This window comes from Trichomycterus rosablanca, chromosome 15 (assembly GCF_030014385.1).
Source record: "Trichomycterus rosablanca isolate fTriRos1 chromosome 15, fTriRos1.hap1, whole genome shotgun sequence".
Classification (NCBI taxonomy): domain Eukaryota; kingdom Metazoa; phylum Chordata; class Actinopteri; order Siluriformes; family Trichomycteridae; genus Trichomycterus; species Trichomycterus rosablanca.
The window spans coordinates 1,557,473-1,579,373 of record NC_086002.1 but is presented as its reverse complement, the minus strand read 5'-3'; the positions used below and the strand labels follow the sequence as shown (position 1 = coordinate 1,579,373).

The window sequence follows — 21,901 nt, the reverse complement described above, 5'->3', positions numbered from 1 at the left end:
CACACAGTGGAAACGTGTATTGTGCTCAGATGAATCAGCATTCCAGCTCTTTTTTGGAAAAAATGGACACATTGTGACATTACAAAGTGGTAAATGCTTTACCGTCCCAACTTTTGAAATGCAGGAATGGATGTTTATTAATAAATGAAATGAAGTTGAGCAGATAAAAGATGAAATATCTCAAGTCAAGTCAATGTAAGAAACTGTGTTTTTATTATTAGTTGCATTTTCCATACTGTCCCAACTTTTTCTGATTTGGGGTTGTAGAAATGCTCTTCAGGTTTGGGGTTTGGTATTTTCAACTATAAAACTTTGTTAGGATTTTTAAATAAACTTCATCAGGACTGACGACCCCCGGCAGACAAGAACGTGATAAATACTAAATATTCAGGGTGAGACGTGACATGGGGGTTATTCTTCCTGACGGTTAATAATCGGGACAGAAGAATAAAAGTAAACACAACGTTTGTAAGCAGGAAAAATATAAAACAGTACGAAGTAACGAGGAAACACTTCCACTGAAGTCAATAAAAATGTTGGGCTGTTTTTTTTTTTGTATTTTATTTTAACTCTGGAACATGCGTATCTCGCCGAACGTGGTTTACTGAGATGAGATGAATCTTCAGATACTCCTGGGATAAACGTGGTAACTTGTTAATATCAAGAGTCTGTACAGGTACACGACATGAGCCGCGGTACGGGCGGCCCGACAGACCAAATAAACGTCCTAGAAATAAAAATCTTGGCTAAGAAGGAAGGAAATAAAATCACAGTCGCTGTTGTGAGGTGTTCGTAGAAAACTGTGGCGACCCGGATCTATAAAAATCACCACCGGTGTGACCGGGCGTCCCGTATATTCCGACCGCGCACGCAAGCGTTCCCAAGACGGATAATAAAGACCGAGAAGTGAAAGAAGGAGCGAATAGACGTAGGAAGGAAGGAATTTAGGATCTGTGTCCTAAATCCGGACCTCGGAGCGAAGGTTAAGGCACTTGGACGGATCGGTATTCCGGAACTGGTCAGGAGAAGGAGACTGGAGCGTCCGGCTGGTCGGAGGAATCAGGCTCGGTCGAACACGTACGACCGGGACGTTACACCACGGTGTTCCTGTGGCGGTACGGCGGAGGAGGGAGGACCGGCGCCAGCTTCATGGCTTCAGACTCGGGCGTGTACTCGGCGCCCTCTGCCAGCGCGGACCGGATGCGGGCGCTCTGCTTGTACAGGCTGGTGTGGAGGCTCTGCAGGGAGCTTTGAGGGTTTCCCTGCGAGGCTCTCAGAGGAAGACTGCGCTGCCAGTACTCGGGGTTATCAGACGCCCTCCAGTACTTCTGCTCCACCATTATGATCCCGGTATGAGCCGGCTGGGTGGCGGCGCTCGAGGGCACCGGGTGACCCGGCAGGCTCGTCTTGACCGCCACCGCAGCTTTGTGAGCGTCCGCGGGACCCGGGAGGACCTGCAGGTTGTCGGGATGCTGAGCCGACTTGCTGAGGTGACCGACGTGAAACCCTTGGGGCAAATGCACCGCCGGTCCACTCTGAGGATACTGAACGGGTGGAACTGCGAAATGGACGTGTGCTCCTTGGTTGGCACCGTGCGGCCGCCCTGAATGCGCGGTTATAGGAACGTGGCTGACGGTGCCGCCGGGCGCCGCGGTCATCTGCGACGGGACGGAAGCTTCCGGTTTCTTCAGGATGACTTTGCCCATGCTGGGTTTGTTGTGGTAGGTATTGAGATAAACGGGTTCGTTACTGTCCTTCTTCTCGACTTTCGGGTGCCCGTCCAGGGTGCCGTGGTAGCCCAGGTTGTCCAGTGCTTGAATCTCATCGTTTTTTCTTGGTGCCACAAACGGGTTCTCCTCAACAGGACTGAGATGATCTAAAAAAAAAAAAAAAAGGACACATTTAATACACGATTAATGTTTCGATTTACATTTAGGGTACAATATATGGCCAAAAGTATCTGGACACCTTTTATTTATGTAGTTTAGGTGCCACATGCATTGCTAGTTTGTTCTTAAAAGATCCATGACCTCAACTCAGTTAAACTCCTTTGGGTTGAATTGGAACACCACCAATGATTGGGCACCTGACCTTGCAAATGGTACTCTCACTAAATGAGCAAGCTCATACTCGGGTGTCCACATACTTTTGGCTGTGTTTACACCAGTAGCACAGTCACACCATAGTAGGAGGAGCTTCGAGCTAAACAGTACTTTGAAGGTTGTAATCAAGTCCGATCAGTGCCAAGCTGCCACATTTGGGCCCCTGGGTAAGGCCCTTGACCCTCAGTCCACTGGCAGCAACTTTTCGCCTCTCGTCACCCAAATCGTCAATCACTCATTGCCCATGTTCAAACTGGCAGCTTGTCCAGCCAGGCTGGCAGCATTTCAGAGACCCTCAGATCTTTTGGATTGTTGTGGTCAGGAACACCACAGGGATGATTCTCCTTACCTGAGGAACTCCTGCTCCTCCTGGGTTCGGCGTATTCGTCGTCCATGCCGCCTCCTCTGGCTGTTCTGTCTCTCAGGAACTCACCGGCGCTCTCCTCACCGAACCCGGTGCCGCCCTGCTTCTGCAGGTTGCCGTTATAGGCCTGGGAGCCGAGCGACGCCTGCTGGGGTTTGACCGGCACCGAGGTGCCCCGTGTGGAGCCGGAGGGCACCAGGGAGCAGATCTCCGGTACCTGTTTTGTGCTCCGAACCCCTCCATGGTGCTGAAACTGGCTCTGTTAAAGACAAGAGATCATGGTGATTACTAATTAAATCTTACATGGTCCAAAAGTAAGTGGACGCCTAAGACTTACTCACTTAGTAGACATTTTTATCCAAAGTGACTTATGGTTGCTTAAGAGTGACTGAATACAATAGAAGCAGTGAGGGTTTAGGACCTTGTTTAAGGGCCCAACAGTGGCAGATTGGCAGTAGTGGGACTTGAACTAGCAACCTTGTGATTACTAGGCCGGTATCTTAACCACTGAACCAGTGGTTCAGCTGAACCAGCACAGCCCTAAACTCTCCTATTTCTATCCGGGCTTGGGACCTGCACTGAGGAGAGCGCACTGACAAGACATTAGCCAATCATGTCCATGCAGACGCCCGACTGGCTGATAGCACAGCTGAGATCCGAACCCTGGATCCCCAGATGTCAGCAGTACTTTAGCCATGCACCACCCGAACACCCAAGATTGGACTACGCCATGCAAGATAAAACCACCGGTCCTTTTTATTGAAAGCTCGCTTGACTGTGGACGGTATCAACTGTCTTCAGAAAGCTTCTAGTTCATCTCAGACCTGACTTATTGGGTTCCTGGGTTACATCTGACCATCTGTACAAACCTCCTTATAGCATAAGGTGACAAGTTTTCTACCCGCCCTTGGCAAGAGACCACTGTTCCATGTACTGCTAAATCAAATGGTTCAGTCACAGGACTGAAGACGAGGAGCAGGAACGTAAAGAGAACATCTGTATGCACATCTGTGTAGGTACCAGAAACTCCTCAGCGTCCATCAGGTCGTCCAGATCGTCCTGGTCCAAAAGGTTCTGGAAGAATTTGGCGTGGTCGGGACTGGGCAGCTTCATGCACTCGTCGCCCTGAGAGGGTGAAAACACGCCCGTCAGCGTCCAGTGGCGGAAATATTCGGACACACCGGTTTACTGGGACGCAGGTCACTCACCTTGATGACCAGGTATCTCTGAGGGTCTCTGGCCATCCTGCAGAACTCGGCCGCCAGCGCTTTGAATCTGGGACGACTGTCGGCGTCGATCATCCAGCCTGTATCGGGAACCAAAGAACCACAGCGCGAGTCAGGGGTCTGAATGGATTGATACCTTATACAGCGGTACTCTGAAACCACTACATGCCAAAGCCATATAAAAAAAGAAATACCCCTATTTACTCATATCCAATTTCCTGACTGAGAACGGACATGCACACAGTCTGCGGCCACTTCTTTTCACCGACCAGAGACGGAATCTTACAGAGAGCAGTATCATGCATGGAGAGTCACACACTGCTCTCTCTCTCGTGCAGCACCTCGACCGGCCAGCAGGGGCCGCAACTGCAGAGGCAGTAAGGAACCCAGTCCACCTTCCTCCCTCAGACACCGCCTGGTGTGCCTTTTGAACGGCAGGCTAGGTCACTAGCACAGAACTTAAGAGCTCGAGATTTAAATCTTAGACCCCCTTCTGTTCATACATAGTGCATAAGGAAAAGGCTGGCGGTCACGTGTCCACATACTTCCGTCCACAGCGAGACCGGACGAAGGATGATCCGTCCCGCTCTTGACCCGTTCGCGGCGTCCGCCCGCCGTCCGTGAGGATTTAATGGAAATGACAGAGCCGCTGACGGCGTGGCTAGAAGAGCCGTTTGATCTCTGACACTCATTTCCACGCTTCCGCCTCACAAAACATCGAGCTCCATTTCCCCACAATTAATTTCCTCTCAGCGCTCACACCCCGCCGCTCCGGCTAAACGAGCCGTAATTACTCCCAACATTATAGTCCCAGAAATGCATCTTTAACGACGCCGCTTCCACCTTTCACCCGCCGTGTCACGTTACAGCGCGCGGTGTAAAGCGGTTCAATCAGGAGCGAGAGTCTCATCGTTTAATCAGCGGCACGAAGCGCCTGATACAACGAGCACCAGCCGGCGCCGGAATCTCACACTGCCCGTTCAGACCCAAAGAAGTTCTAAATTCTTAGAACCTTGGTGCTTTTTAAAGAACTGACCTATGGTGTCAAAATAGAGCCAAAAGTATTGAGAACCACAAAGCAGATTCTGAGTCCACTTTGTACTTTACATTTATAAATAATCCGTTTTTCGCTGCGCTTTTTCTCAATCATGCTTCTCTTGGTTTCTCCCTTCTGCTTTTTTTGTACTCCGCTCCTTTACGCTTTTCTCAGCTCAACATTTTTCTCGAGTAAGAGTTTTGGCCCTGTTTTGATGGGTGGGCAGGATCTCGTCACTCATTGGCTGCTGGAGATAAGCCCCGCTCACCGAGTACCTTAAATCTTGAATGGTACTCGGTGAGCGGGTACCAGTCGCGCAACAATTAAACAATAAACGTATTAAGCCCCGCAACTTTTTGTGGTGAACGCAGCCGTGCAGTAGTGCCGTTGGTCTCAGAAGCTTAAGATCAAAGGCTTAAAGATCAAGCACTCGTTGTTATTAAAAGGAACCCAAAATGATCAAAGCATTCGAGTCTCCGTGCCCGGAGCGCGCTACCAAAACAAAATCTGGCAACCTCAGAGGTGTGAACTGCAAGGTGAAGTCGAGGGTCTGACTCACATTTCACCATGACCATGTAGACGTCGATGGTGCACGCGGGGGGTTGAGGTAGACGTTCACCCTTCTCCAGAATGTCCGGGATGTCGCGGGCAGGAATCCCGTCATACGGCTTCCCTCCGAACGTCATCAGCTCCCAGACGGCCACGCCTAAGAGAGTAGAGACGGCGAGCGACACGCGTTTCCTTTTCATTTTCCTCTCAAAACAGTACAAAAACAAAGTGTAACTGTTGTTTCTGCTGCTTTCCAGTTATCCTGCAACATCCTGCAACTCCTTATCAGTGACTGAAGGCTGTTCATTTTCAGATCAGCACCCCGCCGGGTTCACCAAACATAGTTCAGCTAATCTAACACCCAGATTAATAAGCATAAGTGCTCCATGACATTAAGGGGTTTACGCCACCTATTCCACCAGAGAAATCTGAACATTATCAGTTCAGTGCCCCATGATGCCAAAGCCATATTTTCCAGGAGTCATTACCAATTTCCTAACCCCACCCTGACATGCACACAGTCGATGGCCACTTCTTTTCACCTACCAGCGAAAGAATCTCACGGAGAGCAGTACCACGTACAGAGAGTCATGCAGTGCTATCTCTCTCGTGCAGCAGGAACCCAGTCCACCTTCCTCCCTCAGGCACAGCCAACTGATCTTAGTTTGAATCTTGGCCGTGCCACCAGCCCTGGTCAGTAGGGGTGCTGTGCATGTCCAGTGGTCATGAGTGCAAAAGGGAATTGGTTATGTCTAAACTGGTGTGGTTAAATGTCTAGGAATTCAGTTTTAATGAAATTTTGAACTGCACACAAATGACTCCTGAATCTGATTCAGTGATTCAGTGATTCGGAGTCACTCACCGAAGCTCCACACGTCGCTCTGGTGGCTGAACCTCCGGTAGTGAATGCACTCCAGCGCCATCCACTTGACGGGCATCTGCACAGGAGAGGATTAAACCAGATCAGTATTTTAAAGCCATGCTAACTTCCTGTCTGAGCGGCGAAGTCTTAACGCTTCCTGTTGGTGAGTCTGACCTTCCCTCCGTCCACGCCGCCCTCCATCTCATCGGTGTCCAGAAGCCGAGCCAATCCGAAGTCAGCGATCTTCACGTGGTTGGGGGATTTGACCCGAATGTTACGTGCAGCCAGGTTCCTGTGGACCAGCCTCCTCTCCTCCAGGTACATCATACCCTGAGAAAACGGGGAAAAGCTGTGACGCATGATGAGCAAACAAACAAGGAGAAAAAACAGCTACACTTCATCATCAGTACTTTTATTCTAGGGTGTGCCTCAAGGGTTCTGTCTTAGGCCCTATTGTAATTGCATTATTCTTTTTATTATTATTATTATTTAACTGCTTCTACTACCAATAATTATTTATTTTTATTATAATAAGTATTATTAATTTATTACTATTAAAATATTATTAACAGTAGAATAAAAATAATAATAATTATTAATAATATTGCAAAAACATATTTGTAATATATAATTTGTTGTAGTACAATAAAAACAATAAAATATAATAATAATAATACAATATAGTAATATTAATAAATATTTTGTATTTTTTATTATATATTCTGATTATTAATAAATGTTAATATTAACAGTAATATAACAAAAAATAATAATTATAATAGATTATTAAAAAAATAATTAATTAAATAAAATGATTTATTAATAATGCTACATTATTATTGCATTTTATTGGTAATATTGTACTACTAAAAATGATACAATATTTTGTAAGTATTATTATTGTTGTTATTATTAATACTATTATTATTAATAATTGTATTATTATTATTAATTATTATTATTATTATTGTTATTATTATCGCTATTATTATTAATTATTATTGTTATTATTATTATTGTTAATATGAATGTTGTTATTATTATTATTATTGTTTTGTTATTATTATTATTATTATTTTGTTATTATTTTATTATTATTATTATTATTATTATTATTATTATTGTTATTATTAATATTATTATTATTATTATTATTATTATTATTATTATTGTTGTTGTTGTTCTTAATTTTGATTATAAATGTATGATGTATAAATTAGGATGAACTGGAACAGCAACATTGTGACCCAGATGCAACATTACAAATGCCCTTCTAATGAAATTCCCACAGACTCACTCTGAAATCTTATAATAAGCTGTAAGTTGTGTGTGTAAATGCTGGTTAGTAACTGTATGTATGTGTGTATCTGTGCAGGAGCGGCTTCATGTTTACACGGTGCGACACTGAGCTGCCAGACTGACACCATCATCATCATCACATCATCATCATCACATTATCCTCACATCATCTTCCTCATGACGGCGGTGATGAAGACAGGAGAAGGATGGAGTGGCAGGTCATTGAGCATTAAAATAACAAACTTTTTCTAATTAGGCTGTAAAAGTGCAATTTTCAAGGCAATTAAGCAGCGAGGAAATCAATGCGGTGCCAGCGTGTTCATTATGCATGCCAGCGATGGGTGGCGGGCGGCGGGCGCGGCGCTGAATGAATGGGCCGCGCTGTAAACTGGTGCTCGGTGAAGCGGCTCCTGAACGTGGAGAACGCTCGGGAACATAAACGTTTCCTCTCAGCGCTGAAGGTAATGACCTGACGTTACTGCCCGCCGTAAACACAGTACAAATACAACGGAGCGCAGAGACAAAAGTTTAGGGACGCTAATGCGTTTACAAACAAAACATCTGCGCTGCGAGGACGAAAGTATGTGGACGCACCACCACGAGCGTGCAGGATATACCAACATCTAACATGATGGTACCAGCCACCGCTCTAATAACCCTACTGGTAAAGTCCAACATCCCCACAGACACACTCCAACATATCCACTGACACACTCCAACATCTCCACAGACACACTCCAACATCCCCACAGACACACTCCAACATCCCCACAGACACCCTCCAACATCCCCACAGACACACTCCAACATATCCAATGACACACTCCAACATCCCCACTGACACACTCCAACACTCCAACATCTCCACAGACACACTCCAACATCCCCACAGACACACTCCAACATCCCCACAGACACACTCCAACATCCCCACAGACACACTTCAACATCCCCACAGACACACTCCAACATCCCCACAGACACACTCCAACATCCCCACAGACACACTTCAACATCCCCACAGACACACTCCAACATCCCCACAGACACCCTCCAACATCCCCACAGACACACTCCAACATATCCAATGACACACTCCAACATCCCCACTGACACACTCCAACACTCCAACATCTCCACAGACACACTCCAACATCCCCACAGACACACTCCAACATCCCCACAGACACTCTCCAACATCCCCACAGACACACTTCAACATCTCCACAGACACACTCCAACATCCCCCCAGACACACTCCAACATATCCCCTGACACACTCCAACATCCCCACTGACACACTCCAACACTCCAACATCTCCACAGAAACACTCCAACATCCCCACAGACACACTCCAACATCCCCACAGACACACTCCAACATCCCCACAAAAACACTTTAACATTTCCACAGACACACTCCAACAACGCCACAGACACACTCCAACATCCCCACAGACACACTCCAACATTTCCACAGACACACTCCAACAACGCCACAGACACACTCCAACATCCCCACAGACACACTCCAACATTGCCACAGACACACTCCAACATCCCCACAGACACACTCCAACATCTCCACAGACACACTCCAACATCCCCACATATAAACTCCAACATCTTCACAGACACACTCCAACATCCCCACAGACACACTCCAACATCCCCACAGACACACTCCAAAATCTCCACAGACACACTCCAACATCCCCAAAGATACACTCCAAAATCTTGTGTCCAACTTCCCCACAGATACACTCCAACATCTCCACAGACACACTCCAACATCCCCACAGACACACTCCAACATCCCCACAGACACACTCCAACATCCCCACAGACACACTCCAACATATCCACTGACACACTTCAACATCTCCAAAGACACATTCCAACATCCCCACAGACACACTCCAACATCCCCACAGACACACTCCAACATCCCCACAGACACACTCCAACATCTCCACAGACACACTCAAACATCCCCACAGACACACTCCAACATCTCCACAGACACACTCCAACATCCCCACAGACACACTCCAACATCCCCACAGATACACTCCAACATCTTGTGTCCAACTTCCCCACAGATACACTCCAACATCCCCACAGACACACTCCAACATCCCCACAGACACACTCCAACATTCCCACAGACACACTCTAACATCCCCACAGACACACTTCAACATCTCCACAGACACACTCCAACATCTCCACAGACAAACTCCAACATCCCCACAGACACACTCCAACTTCCCCACAGATACACTCCAACATCCCCACAGAAACACTCCAACATCCCCACAGATACACTTCAACATCACCACAGACACACTCCAACATCCCCACAGAAACACTCCAACATCCCCACAGATACACTCCAAAATCTTGTGTCCAACTTCCCCACAGATACACTCCAACATCCCCACAGACACACTCCAACATCCCCACAGACACACTCCAACATCCCCACAGAAACACTCCAACATCCCCACAGATACACTCCAACATCTTGTGTCCAACTTCCCCACAGACACACTCCAACATCCCCACAGACACACTCCAACATCCCCACAGATACACTCCAACATCCCCACAGATACACTCCAACATCTTGTGTCCAACTTCCCCACATACACACTCCAACATCCCCACAGACACACTCCAACATCCCCACAGATACACTCCAACATCCCCACAGACACACTCCAACATCCCCACAGACACACTCCAACATCCCCAAAGAAACACTCCAACATCCCCACAGATACACTCCAACATCTCCACAGACACACTCCAACATCCCCACAGACACACTCCAACATCCCCACAGACACACTCCAACATTCCCACAGACACACTCCAACATATCCACTGACACACTCCAACATCTCCACAGACACACTCCAACATCCCCACAGACACACTCCAACATCCCCACAGACACACTCCAACATTCCCACAGACACACTACAACATATCCACTGACACACTCCAACATCTCCACAGACACACTCCAACATCTCCACAGACACACTCCAACATCCCCACAGACACACTCCAACATCCCCACAGACACACTCCAACATCTCCACAGACACACTCCAACATCCCCACAGATACACTCCAAAATCTTTTGTCCAACTTCCCCACAGATGCACTCCAACATCTCCACAGACACACTCCAACATCCCCACAGACACACTCCAACATCCCCACAAACACACTCCAACATCTCCACAGACACACTCCAACATCCCCACAGACACACTCCAACATATCCACTGACACACTCCAACATCTCCAAAGACACACTCCAACATCCCCACAGACACACTCCAACATCTCCACAGACACACTCCAATATCGCCACAGACACACTCCAACATCCCCACAGACACACTCCAACATCCCCACAGACACCCTCCAACATCCCCACAGACACACTCCAGCATCCCCACAGACACACTCCAACATCCCCACAGACACACTTCAACATCCCCACAGATGCACTTCAACATCTTGTGTCCAACTTCCCCACAGATACACTGCAACATCTCCACAGACACACTCCAACATCCCCACAGACACACTCCAACATCCCCACAGACACACTCCAACATCTTGTGTCCAACTTCCCCACAGATACACTCCAACATCTCCACAGACACACTCCAACATCCCCACAGACACACTCCAACATCCCAACAGACACACTCCAACATCCCCACAGACACACTCCAACATCCCCACACACACACTCCAACATCCCCACAGACACACTCCAACATTCCCACAGACACACTCCAACATCTCCTCAGACACACTCCAACATCTCCACAGACACACTCCAACATCCCCACAGATACACTCAAACATCCCCACAGACACACTCCAACATCCCCACAGATACACTCCAACATCCCCACAGATACACTCCAACATCCCCACAGACACACTCCAACATCTCCTCAGACACACTCCAACATCCCCACAGATACACTCCAACATTCCCACAGACACACTCAAACATCCCCACAGACACACTCCAACATCCCCACAGATACACTCCAACATCCCCACAGACACACTCCAACATCCCCACACACACACTCCAACATCCCCACAGACACACTCCAACATCCCCACAGACACACTCCAACATCCCCACAGATACACTCCAACATCCCCACAGACACACTCCAACATCCCCACACACACACTCCAACATCCCCACAGACACACTCCAACATCCCCACAGATACACTCCAACATCCCCACAGACACACTCCAACATCCCCACAGACACACTCCAACATCCCCACAGATACACTCCAACATCCCCACAGACACACTCCAACATCCCCACACACACACTCCAACATCCCCACAGACACACTCCAACATCCCCACAGATACACTCCAACATCCCCACAGACACACTCCAACATCCCCACAGACACACTCCAACATCCCCACAGATACACTCCAACATACCCACAGACACACTCCAACATCCCCACACACACACTCCAACATCCCCACAGACACACTCCAACATCCCCACAGATACACTCCAACATCCCCACAGACACACTCCAACATCCCCCCACACACACTCCAACATCCCCACAGACACACTCCAACATCCCCACAGATACACTCCCACATTGCCACAGACACACTCCAACATCCCCACAGACACACTCCAACATCCCCACAGACACACTCCAACATCCCCACAGACACACTTCAACATCCCCACAGATACACTCCAAAATCTTGTGATCTTGTGGAAAGGTAGAAATAATGTCAGACATCCCCACAGGATTTTGGAGTGTGTCTGTGGGGGATGTCTCCACACTTGTCTCCACACTAGACTTGTCAAATCAACTTCAAGGAACAATGTGCTCCAACCGTGTGGCAACAGTTTAGGGAAGGCCCTCCTCTGTTATCTGTATTCAGCTTTGACTAAAAGGGCACAAATTCCCACAGACACGCTGCAACATCCCGTAGCTGATTCTGTGTCCAGATACTTTTGAGCAAATTTTCTGCTGAGCTGCTGAATCACGTGAAGTTCTGATCTTGTTTTTATCTCTCGCTACAGTACAAACAAGGACACACAGGGTATCAGTGATGCGACGCTCTAGTGTGAGAGGTATTTTAGGGTTGTGTGTGTGTGTGTGTGTGTGTGATGGGGGCCTCTTTTTCCAGGGGCCCAAATAAACGTACATATTCATCAACAGTACAGACAGCTGGGGAGACACAAAGACACCAACTCATCCATCATCTCACTGCTGCTGGAGCTAATGTTCCACATGAATACTCGTCACCACACACACACACACACACACACACACACACACACCACACCACACACACACCACACACACACACACACACACACACACCACACCACACACACACACACCACACACACTCACACACACACTCACACACACACACTCTATTCCTGTAGGTCACACGTCTTAATTCGAGTGGAAACGTCTATTAAATCAGACAGGAAGTGCTTTCAGCGTTTAAAGTGTAGGTGAACATTCGCTTCAGGCCGCGACCTCAACCACCTGGGTTCGAGCGTCTGCGGCACCACCAGGAACGACCGGCCGCGTTGGGAGTTCAGGGTTCCTCCCTACATGTTGAAATTCTCTGGAATCCAGCACTGTCTGGTGAAAAGACGTGGCCTTTCTCAGCCAGCAGTAACGTGGAACAGTAGTCTCTAACCCCGGCTGTTTGGAAATTTGTGAAGATGAGAAAATGAAGAACTCTCACACTGATGAAGAACCCTCACACTGATGGAGAACTCTCACACTGATGAAGAACCCTCACACTGATGAGTGATGAAGAATCCTCACTCTGATGGAGAACCTCACACTGATGGAGAACTCTCACACTGATGGAGAACTCTCTCACTGATGAAGAACCCTCACACTGATGAGTGATGAAGAATCCTCACACTGATGGAGAACCTCACACTGATGGAGAACTCTCACACTGATGGAGAACTCTCTCACTGATGAGTGATGAAGAACCCTCACACTGATGGAGAACCCTCACACTGATGAAGAACCCTCACACTGATGAAGAACTCTCATGAAGAACTCCTACCTTGGCAATCTGTAAACACCAGTTGAGCAGCAGCTGAGAGCCGACGTTGTCCTTGTTCTCCTGAACGTAGCTGAGAAGGGAACCATGGGGCATAAGCTGAGTCACCAACTGCACGTTGGGGGTCACACACACCCCGAGCAGACGCACCAGGTGAGGGTGGTCCATGCTGGCCATCAACAGCACCTCCTGGTGGACATGAGAAGACACTGTGACTCAAGAAAGCTCTTCAAACTAGAAGTTCTTTGGTCAACGTCCCTAGTTTTGGAACTCTGAGGAACCTCCCAGCAGGCTAATGGGGAGGTGTCCACATACTTTTGGTAATACATTGTAGATAAGAGCTGAAAGATCTCAGCTCTGAGGTGCAGAACTCACGTCCATGAACTTGGCGTTGGCTTTGGCCCCAGAACTTTCACTGAGGATCTTGATGGCCACCGGGATCTTCACACTTTCACCCTCAGGGGCCCAAACGCCCTGAGGAGAGGAACATCACGTTACATAAACAATATGGGGAAGGACGCTGGAGGGATGAAGATTTCGGGGAACATGATCACCTTATAGACTGTACAGAAGCTTCCAGAACCCAGAACCTTAATCCTCTTCAGCTCTGATTCCTTCAGTAAGCGGAGCTGAGCCGGAGTCACTGTTCCACCCGCCGTCAAGGGTTCCAGCAGCTGCTCCACACAGAGAAGAGAAACTCAGATACAACATGTACATGAGCTCACCCCAAACATCCCACCCCACATATCTCACCCCACATATCATCTCACCCCACACATCTCACCCTAAACATCTCACCCTAAACATCTCACCCCACACATCTCACCCTAAACATCTCACCCCACACATCTCACCCCACACATCTCACCCTAAACATCTCACCCTAAACATCTCACCCCACACATCTGACCCTAAACATCTCACCCCACATATCTCACCCTAAACATCTCACCCAAAACATCTCACCCCCATATCTCACCCCACATATCATCTTACCCCACATATCTCACCCTAAACATCTCACCCCACACATCTCACCCCACACATCTCACCCTAAACATCTCACCCCACACATCTCACCCTAAACATCTCACCCTAAACATCTCACCCTAAACATCTCACCCTAAACATCTCACCCCACATATCTCACCCTAAACATCTCACCCAAAACATCTCACCCCCATATCTCACCCCACATATCAGCTTACCCCACATATCTCACCCTAAAAATCTCACCCCACATATCTCACCCTAAACATCTCACCCTAAACATCTCACCCCACATATCCCACCCCACACATCTCACCCTAAACATCTCACCCCACATATCTCACCCCACACATCTCACCCTAAACATCTCACCCCACACATATCTCACCCTAAACATCTCACCCTAAACATCTCACCCCACATATCTCACCCCACACATCTCACCCTAAACATCTCACCCCACACATATCTCACCCTAAACATCTCACCCCACATATCATATCACCCCACATATCTCACCCTAAACATCTCACCCCACATATCTCACCCCACACATCTCACCCTAAACATCTCACCCCACATATCTCACCCCACATATCTCACCCTAAACATCTCACCCCATATATCTCACCCCACACATCTCACCCTAAACATCTCACCCCACACATCTCACCCTAAACATCTCACCCCACACATATCTCACCCTAAACATCTCACCCCACATATAATATCACCCTAAACATCTCACCCCACATATCTCACCCCACACATCTCACCCTAAACATCTCACCCCACATATCTCACCCCAAACATCTCACCCTAAACATCTCACCCTAAACATCTGACCCCACATATCTCACCCTAAACATCTCACCCTAAACATCTGACCCCACATATCTCACCCTAAACATCTCACCCCACACATCTCACCCCACACATCTCACCCTAAACATCTCACCCTAAACATCTCACCCCACATATCTCACCCCACATATCTCACCCCACATATCTCACCCCACACATCTCACCCCACACATCTAACCCTAAACATCTGACCCCACATATCTCACCCTAAACATCTCACCCCACATATTATCTCACCCCACACATCTCACCCTAAACATCTCACCCCTCACATCATCTCACAGTATGTAGTATATACTGATTTAGTATGCAGTATATACTGATGTAGTATATACTATGTAGTATATACAGGTGCAGTATGTAGTATGCATTATATACTGTGGCAGCATGTGGTATGCAGTTTATACCGGGGCGGTACACAGTGCATACTGGTGCAGTATGTAGTACGCAGTATATACTGTGGAAAATGTAGTATGCAGTATACTGGGGCAATGTGTAGTATGCAGTATTTACAGGCCCAGTATAAATAGAGGTAAAACTGACAGTGAATGAATGAATGATTCAGTAACAGCCAGGGTTCATCCACCTCCAGTCAGCACCAGTATACAGTGCCACCTAGTGGCCAAACATTTCAACTCTGCCAATCCGATGATTAATCACACACACACACACACACACACACACACACACAGGTTGATTTAAATGGATGTGGTGTCCTGAGTGGATCACGCTGACTGTCAGCAGCTGGACGCTGGAGACGGGCCGCTGGCTGACAGCTGTCTGTAACTCTGACGCTCCGGCTGTAAATGATCCGAACCGGCCGCCACGCTACCACGCTACCACGCCGCATGTTTTTTTAATGACCTGCTGCATCCGCGCACCACCATCACACCCAGCGTACCCAGTAAATAAAACCAGTAAACACACACACACACGGGTCAGATCTAACCGTCTCCCGTCTCCCACCTCGGTGTCCAGGAATCGTCGCAGGGCTCGTTTCTTCTTGATTCTTCTGCGCCGAGCAAAAATGGCCATGCCCAGCGCGATGATGACGATCAGAAACAGCGCCACTATCATTCCCGCCACGATCAGGGGGGTCCTGAGGAGGAAACACATCACAACCACTCTGTACATTCCATAACCGTAAATATTACATGTATTTTACATCGGATGCCCTTCCTGACGCAACCCTCCTCTTTCTATTCGGGCGTGGGACCTGCACTGTGTGAGCGTACTGACACTGACAGGTGCACCTTTCAGGATCTAGGTTCCCATACACACATACACATATACTACATATTACTGTTGTAAAGTACAGTCTACCATTGTAAAGTCTACGAGTGTAAAGTAAAATCTACTGTACAGTCTACTGTTGTAAAGTACAGTCTACTGTTGCAAAGTACAGTCTACTGGTGTAAAGTTTACCACTGTAAAGTACGATTTACTGTACAGTCTACTGTTGTAAAGTATGATCTACTGTTGTAAAGTACAATGTACTGTTGTAAAGTACAGTCTACTGGTGTAAAGTTTACCACTGTAAAGTACGATTTACTGTACAGTCTACTGTTGTAAAGTATGATCTACTGTTGTAAAGTACAGTCTACTGGTGTAAAGTTTACCACTGTAAAGTATGATTTACTGTACAGTCTCCTGTTGTGAAGTATGAACTACTGTTGTAAAGTACAGTGTACTGTTGTAAAGTACGGTCTACTGGTGTAAAGTACAGTGTACTGTTGTAAAGTATAGTGTATTGTTGTAAAGTATGAACTACTGTTGTAAAGTACAGTGTACTGTTGTAAAGTTTACCACTGTACAGTACGATCTACTGTACAGTCTACTTTAAGTCTTGTGCGGAGCTCATGGTCAGGTGTAAATGAATCTTGGAGGATTCGTACCTGTCCAGGAATCCAATGCATTCTTGGATGTGGGATCCAGTGCACCTGTAACCAACAAACAACACAGACAAAAAATAAATATTCAAATAAATTAATACATATTATTATTATTATTATTATTATTATTATTATTATAGTTGTTTTGTTTTGTTGTTGTTGTTATCATTATTATTATAGTTATAATTATTATTATTATAGTTATTATTATCATAGTTATTATTATTATTATTATTATTATTGTATTATTATTATTATTATTATTATATTATAGTTTTTATTATTATTATCATTATTATTATTATTATAGTTATTATTATTATTATGAAAATAAATTTAATCATTTACAGTTGGAGTCAGATATGTACACGTGTAGACGACATGTGCTTTATATCATTTTGATAGTATTTTGCAGTATAAGAGTGCAGGTGCTAGACTGACCTGCCTGCAGTCTTACTGAAGAAGTCTGTTGAGTGGCTGAAGTTTTACGTCAAGCCAGAATGGAACTGGATTCCCTACATACGTTTATCGAGTGCTTTCTGAATTACTGCGGGGTCAAAAATATCTGGACGGGTACAAAGCTGGACAGCATTTGTACCTTATTAATAATTACAACTGAATATAATCCTGGAACACAAGCATCATGACGGCAAAACCTAGAGCACACTGTATCCTGTTTTTAGGGATTCCTCTCGCTCCCATTATTACATAATCTCAAAGTGTATGGAACACTCGTCTCTGTGCCAGGGTTGGAAAGGAACGCCATACTGCCTCCATATGCTGAAAGGAAACCTGTCTGAACGCTCTCTTCTAGATTTCATTCTACAGAGGAGCTACTGAGCTCTCTCTCACACACACACACTCTCTCTCACACACACACTCTCTCTCTCACACACACACTCTCTCTCTCACACACACACACTCTCTCACACACACACACAAACACACACACACACACACTTACACACACACTCACACTCTCACTCACACACACTCACCCCTGGGTGCAGTAGGGATGGCAGGGCCGGCACTCATTGTTAGCCTCGGCGTATTTAAAGATGAAGCTGTCGACCCCCTGCAGGCCGTTCGGACATTTCCTCACGCAGTTCGGACCGTCCTTCAGGTGAAGACACTTGGTGCACTGATCTGGACCCTGGAGAGAGGAAATGTGCAGAGATCCAGCGGCTGTGTTCCAAATGACACAGTCCTCCAACTACTCATATTAAACAACCCCCAGAAGCCATGTGGAGACGTCACACAGACGAAACGACATTCTGACCCGATTCTTTACGGTGTTCTGAGCCCACGGTTCTCACCAGGGTTTAATATTTCTGGATATATCTCGGTCTCTTACCGGGCCGTGGCAGGTCAGCGTGGAATCTCCGGCTTTCTCACACTCGCTGTCACATTTCAAACAGACAGAACCGTTCACAAACTCACGGACATCTCTGCAACACACACACATGTACACGGTCGTTCTACATCTCAGTAAACGCTGTAAAGTACAACATTAAGTACAATGTAAAGTACAATTTAAAGCACTGTATACTGCTGTAAAGTACAATGTAAAGTATGATGTAAAGTACAGTCTACTGTTGTAAAGTACAATCTACTGGTGTAAAGTGCATCCTACTGCTGTAAAGTCTAATATTGTAAAGTACAATCTACGGTTGTAAAGTCTACCATTGTAATGTACTGTCTACTGTTGTAAGGTATAATATTGTAAAGTACAGTCTACTGTTGTAAAGTCCAGTCTACTGTTGTAAAGTACTGTAAAGTATGATCTAGCAATGTAAAGTACAGTCTACTGTTGTAAAGTACTGTAAAGTATGATCTAGCAATGTAAGTTACAGTCTACTCTTGTAAAGTACTGTAAAGTATGATCTAGCAATGTAAACTACAGTCTACTGTTGTAAAGTACAGTCTACTGTTGTAAAGTACTGTAAAGTATGATCTAGCAATGTAAAGTACAGTCTACTGTTGTCAAGTACAGTCTTCTGTTGTAAAGTACTGTAAAGTATGATCTAGCAATGTAAAGTACAGTCTACTGTTGTCAAGTACAGTCTTCTGTTGTAAAGTCTGACATCGTAAAGTACAATCTACTGTTGTACAGTAGTACAGTTTACTGCTGTAAAGTACAATCTACTGTTGTAAAGTACAATCTACTGCTGTAAAGTACAATCTACTGTTGTAAAGTACAGTCTACTGCTGTAAAGTACAATCTACTGTTGTAAAGTCTAATATTGTAAAGTACAGTCTACTGTTGTAAAGTCTAATATTGTAAAGTACAGTATGATCTAACAATGTAAACTATGATCTACCATTGTAAAGTACAGTCTACTGTAGTAAAGTATGATCTACAGCTGTAAAGTACAGTCTACTGTAGTAAAGTATGACATACAGCTGTAAAGTATGGTTTTTATTGTAAAGTACAGTTTACTTTTGTAAAGTACGATCTACTATCAGAGTAAATGTCAGTAACTTTATGCAGAGTAAACTCGTGCTGAACTGGAGCTGAAGTTTACGACTCACCCGTGGTAAAGGTTGCAGGACTTCACACATTTTCTGCCCCGACCGAAGTACCTACAGGACACACATTGATCAGGACCAGGACCCCAACATCCTGCTCCTGAACACAGCTTATCACACACCAGCTGCTCCTGAACTGAAGTACAAACACACACACACACACACACACACACACACACAAACAACAAGTAAAATATATATGGCAAAATTTTTTATTATTTTATATATTATATCATTATTATTTTATGGTTCAGAACCAGGTAAAAGTCTGATTTAGATGATTTTAAATCTATAGACATCATTTACAGACAGGGTTCTGCAGAATCCAGACTGGAGGGTCGAGACTTGCAAGGCAAAAGCGCTTTATGTCAGGTAAACCAGGTCATCCAGGGGGCTGGAGAGACTCGCTGGCGAATCCGCCGGTCTGACCTCGAGGAGACCCGACCATCCTGACCCAGTTCTCTAACAGAGGGAATCTGGGCTTCATAAACCTGCACCACCCCAACCTAGCGGGTCCAGCGGAGGCCTCCAGAGACGGTCAAACCACAGCCGTATGCTTTAATTACTTAAGCTTTTGTTGAGGAGCGTCCTTCAGGTGAATTATGAGGGTCAGTCATGTCAGGAAGCTTCGGTTCCTCTGGGATTTTATGGCAGCCGGTTCCTCCCATCCCGACATTGATTTGACCCTCTGATGTGAGACGGGGAATAAGGGGCGTCCACATTAAAAAGGTATAAATGCATAAAATTGGCTGCTTAGCGATAGGAAGCTCGCCTGAGGGTCATCATCTACCCAGCAAACATGGAGGTCCAGCTTCTTCAGAGCAGCCAGACACGGATACGCAGAGGCGCCGCCGAGGCACAGAGGAGCTAAAAGAAGAGGCTAACGGGGGTCACTTTCTACTTCGGATAGTAAAAAAACACCCTGGACCACTCACTGCACTGCCGCGGCTCCTTGTTGTTCTTCAGCAGGACCTTCTGGCCCCCGGAGCGGAAGAGTTTGGTCCAGTTCAGCGTGTGGTAGAAACAGAGCTGGCTGTTGTTGCTGATGTAAACGTTTCCGGCGCCGATCTCCTGCAGGGATGACAAGCTCAGGGACGTGATCCAGCGCTGCTTCAGGATCAGCAGGGAGATCCCGCTGCGGGGCGACAAAAACAAACCGGACGTGAGGAACGGTCAGCGCCGCACCGCTGCCGAGGAAAACCTCAACCTCATTAAACCTCGGGATGAATCGGAACTCCAGCACCTTCCACACAACACTAACCTCAACCTCATTAAACCTGGGGATGAATCAGAACTTCAGTGGCCTGCACAAAGCTTTAACCTCAAATCATTAAACACTGGGATGAATCGGAACTCTAGTGGCCTTCCTAAAGTGTTAACCTCAACGTCATTAAACTCCTTTGGGATGAATCGGAACCTCAACCTCATTAAACACCCTAATGAATCGGAACTCTAGTGGCCTTCTGAGAGTGCTAACCTCAACCTCATTAAATTCCTTTGGGATGAATGGGAACTCCAGTGGCCTGCACAGAGCACTAACCTCAATCTTATTAAACTTATTTGGGATGAATCGGAACCTCAACCTCATTAAACTTATTTGGGCACAAAGCACTAACCTCAACCTCATTAAACACCAGGATGAATGGGAACTCCAGTGGCCTACACAGAGCACTAACCTCAACCTCATTAAACTCCTTTGGGATGAATCGGAACTCCAGTGGCCTACACAAAGCACTAACCTCAATCTTATTAAACTTATTTGGGATGAATCGGAACCTCAACCTCATTAAACTTATTTGGGCACAAAGCACTAACCTCAACCTCATTAAACACTGGGATGAATCGAAACTCTAGTGGCCTACACAAAGCACTAACCTCAACCTCATTAAACTCCTTTGGGATGAATCGGAACTCCAGTGGCCTACACAAAGCACTAACCTCAACCTCATTAAACTTTGGGGGATGAATCGGAACTCCAGCAACCAACAGAGAGCGCTAACCTTAACCTCATTAAACACTGGGATGAATCGGAACTCTAGTGGCCTACACA

At 46.3% G+C, this 21,901-nt stretch overlaps 1 protein-coding gene across 1 annotated transcript in view; it reads right to left on the bottom strand.

Annotated features, from left to right (window-relative positions):
• Positions 1-226: 226 nt before the first annotated feature.
• LOC134329523 (receptor tyrosine-protein kinase erbB-4-like) overlaps positions 227-21,901 on the bottom strand; it is a 44,181-nt gene continuing 22,506 nt past the window's right edge. Inside the window, exons 13-28 of the mRNA XM_063010808.1 lie at positions 20,787-20,986; positions 19,855-19,987; positions 18,677-18,770; positions 18,321-18,475; positions 17,326-17,370; positions 16,397-16,529; positions 14,131-14,250; positions 13,952-14,050; positions 13,580-13,765; positions 6,314-6,469; positions 6,140-6,215; positions 5,288-5,434; positions 3,675-3,772; positions 3,487-3,591; positions 2,452-2,725; positions 227-1,876 (exon numbers count right to left, since the gene is read on the bottom strand). Coding sequence (XP_062866878.1) covers positions 1,092-1,876; positions 2,452-2,725; positions 3,487-3,591; positions 3,675-3,772; positions 5,288-5,434; positions 6,140-6,215; positions 6,314-6,469; positions 13,580-13,765; positions 13,952-14,050; positions 14,131-14,250; positions 16,397-16,529; positions 17,326-17,370; positions 18,321-18,475; positions 18,677-18,770; positions 19,855-19,987; positions 20,787-20,986 — 2,806 coding nt within the window. The 3' untranslated portion in view covers positions 227-1,091. The remainder of the gene's footprint in view (positions 1,877-2,451; positions 2,726-3,486; positions 3,592-3,674; positions 3,773-5,287; positions 5,435-6,139; positions 6,216-6,313; positions 6,470-13,579; positions 13,766-13,951; positions 14,051-14,130; positions 14,251-16,396; positions 16,530-17,325; positions 17,371-18,320; positions 18,476-18,676; positions 18,771-19,854; positions 19,988-20,786; positions 20,987-21,901) is intronic.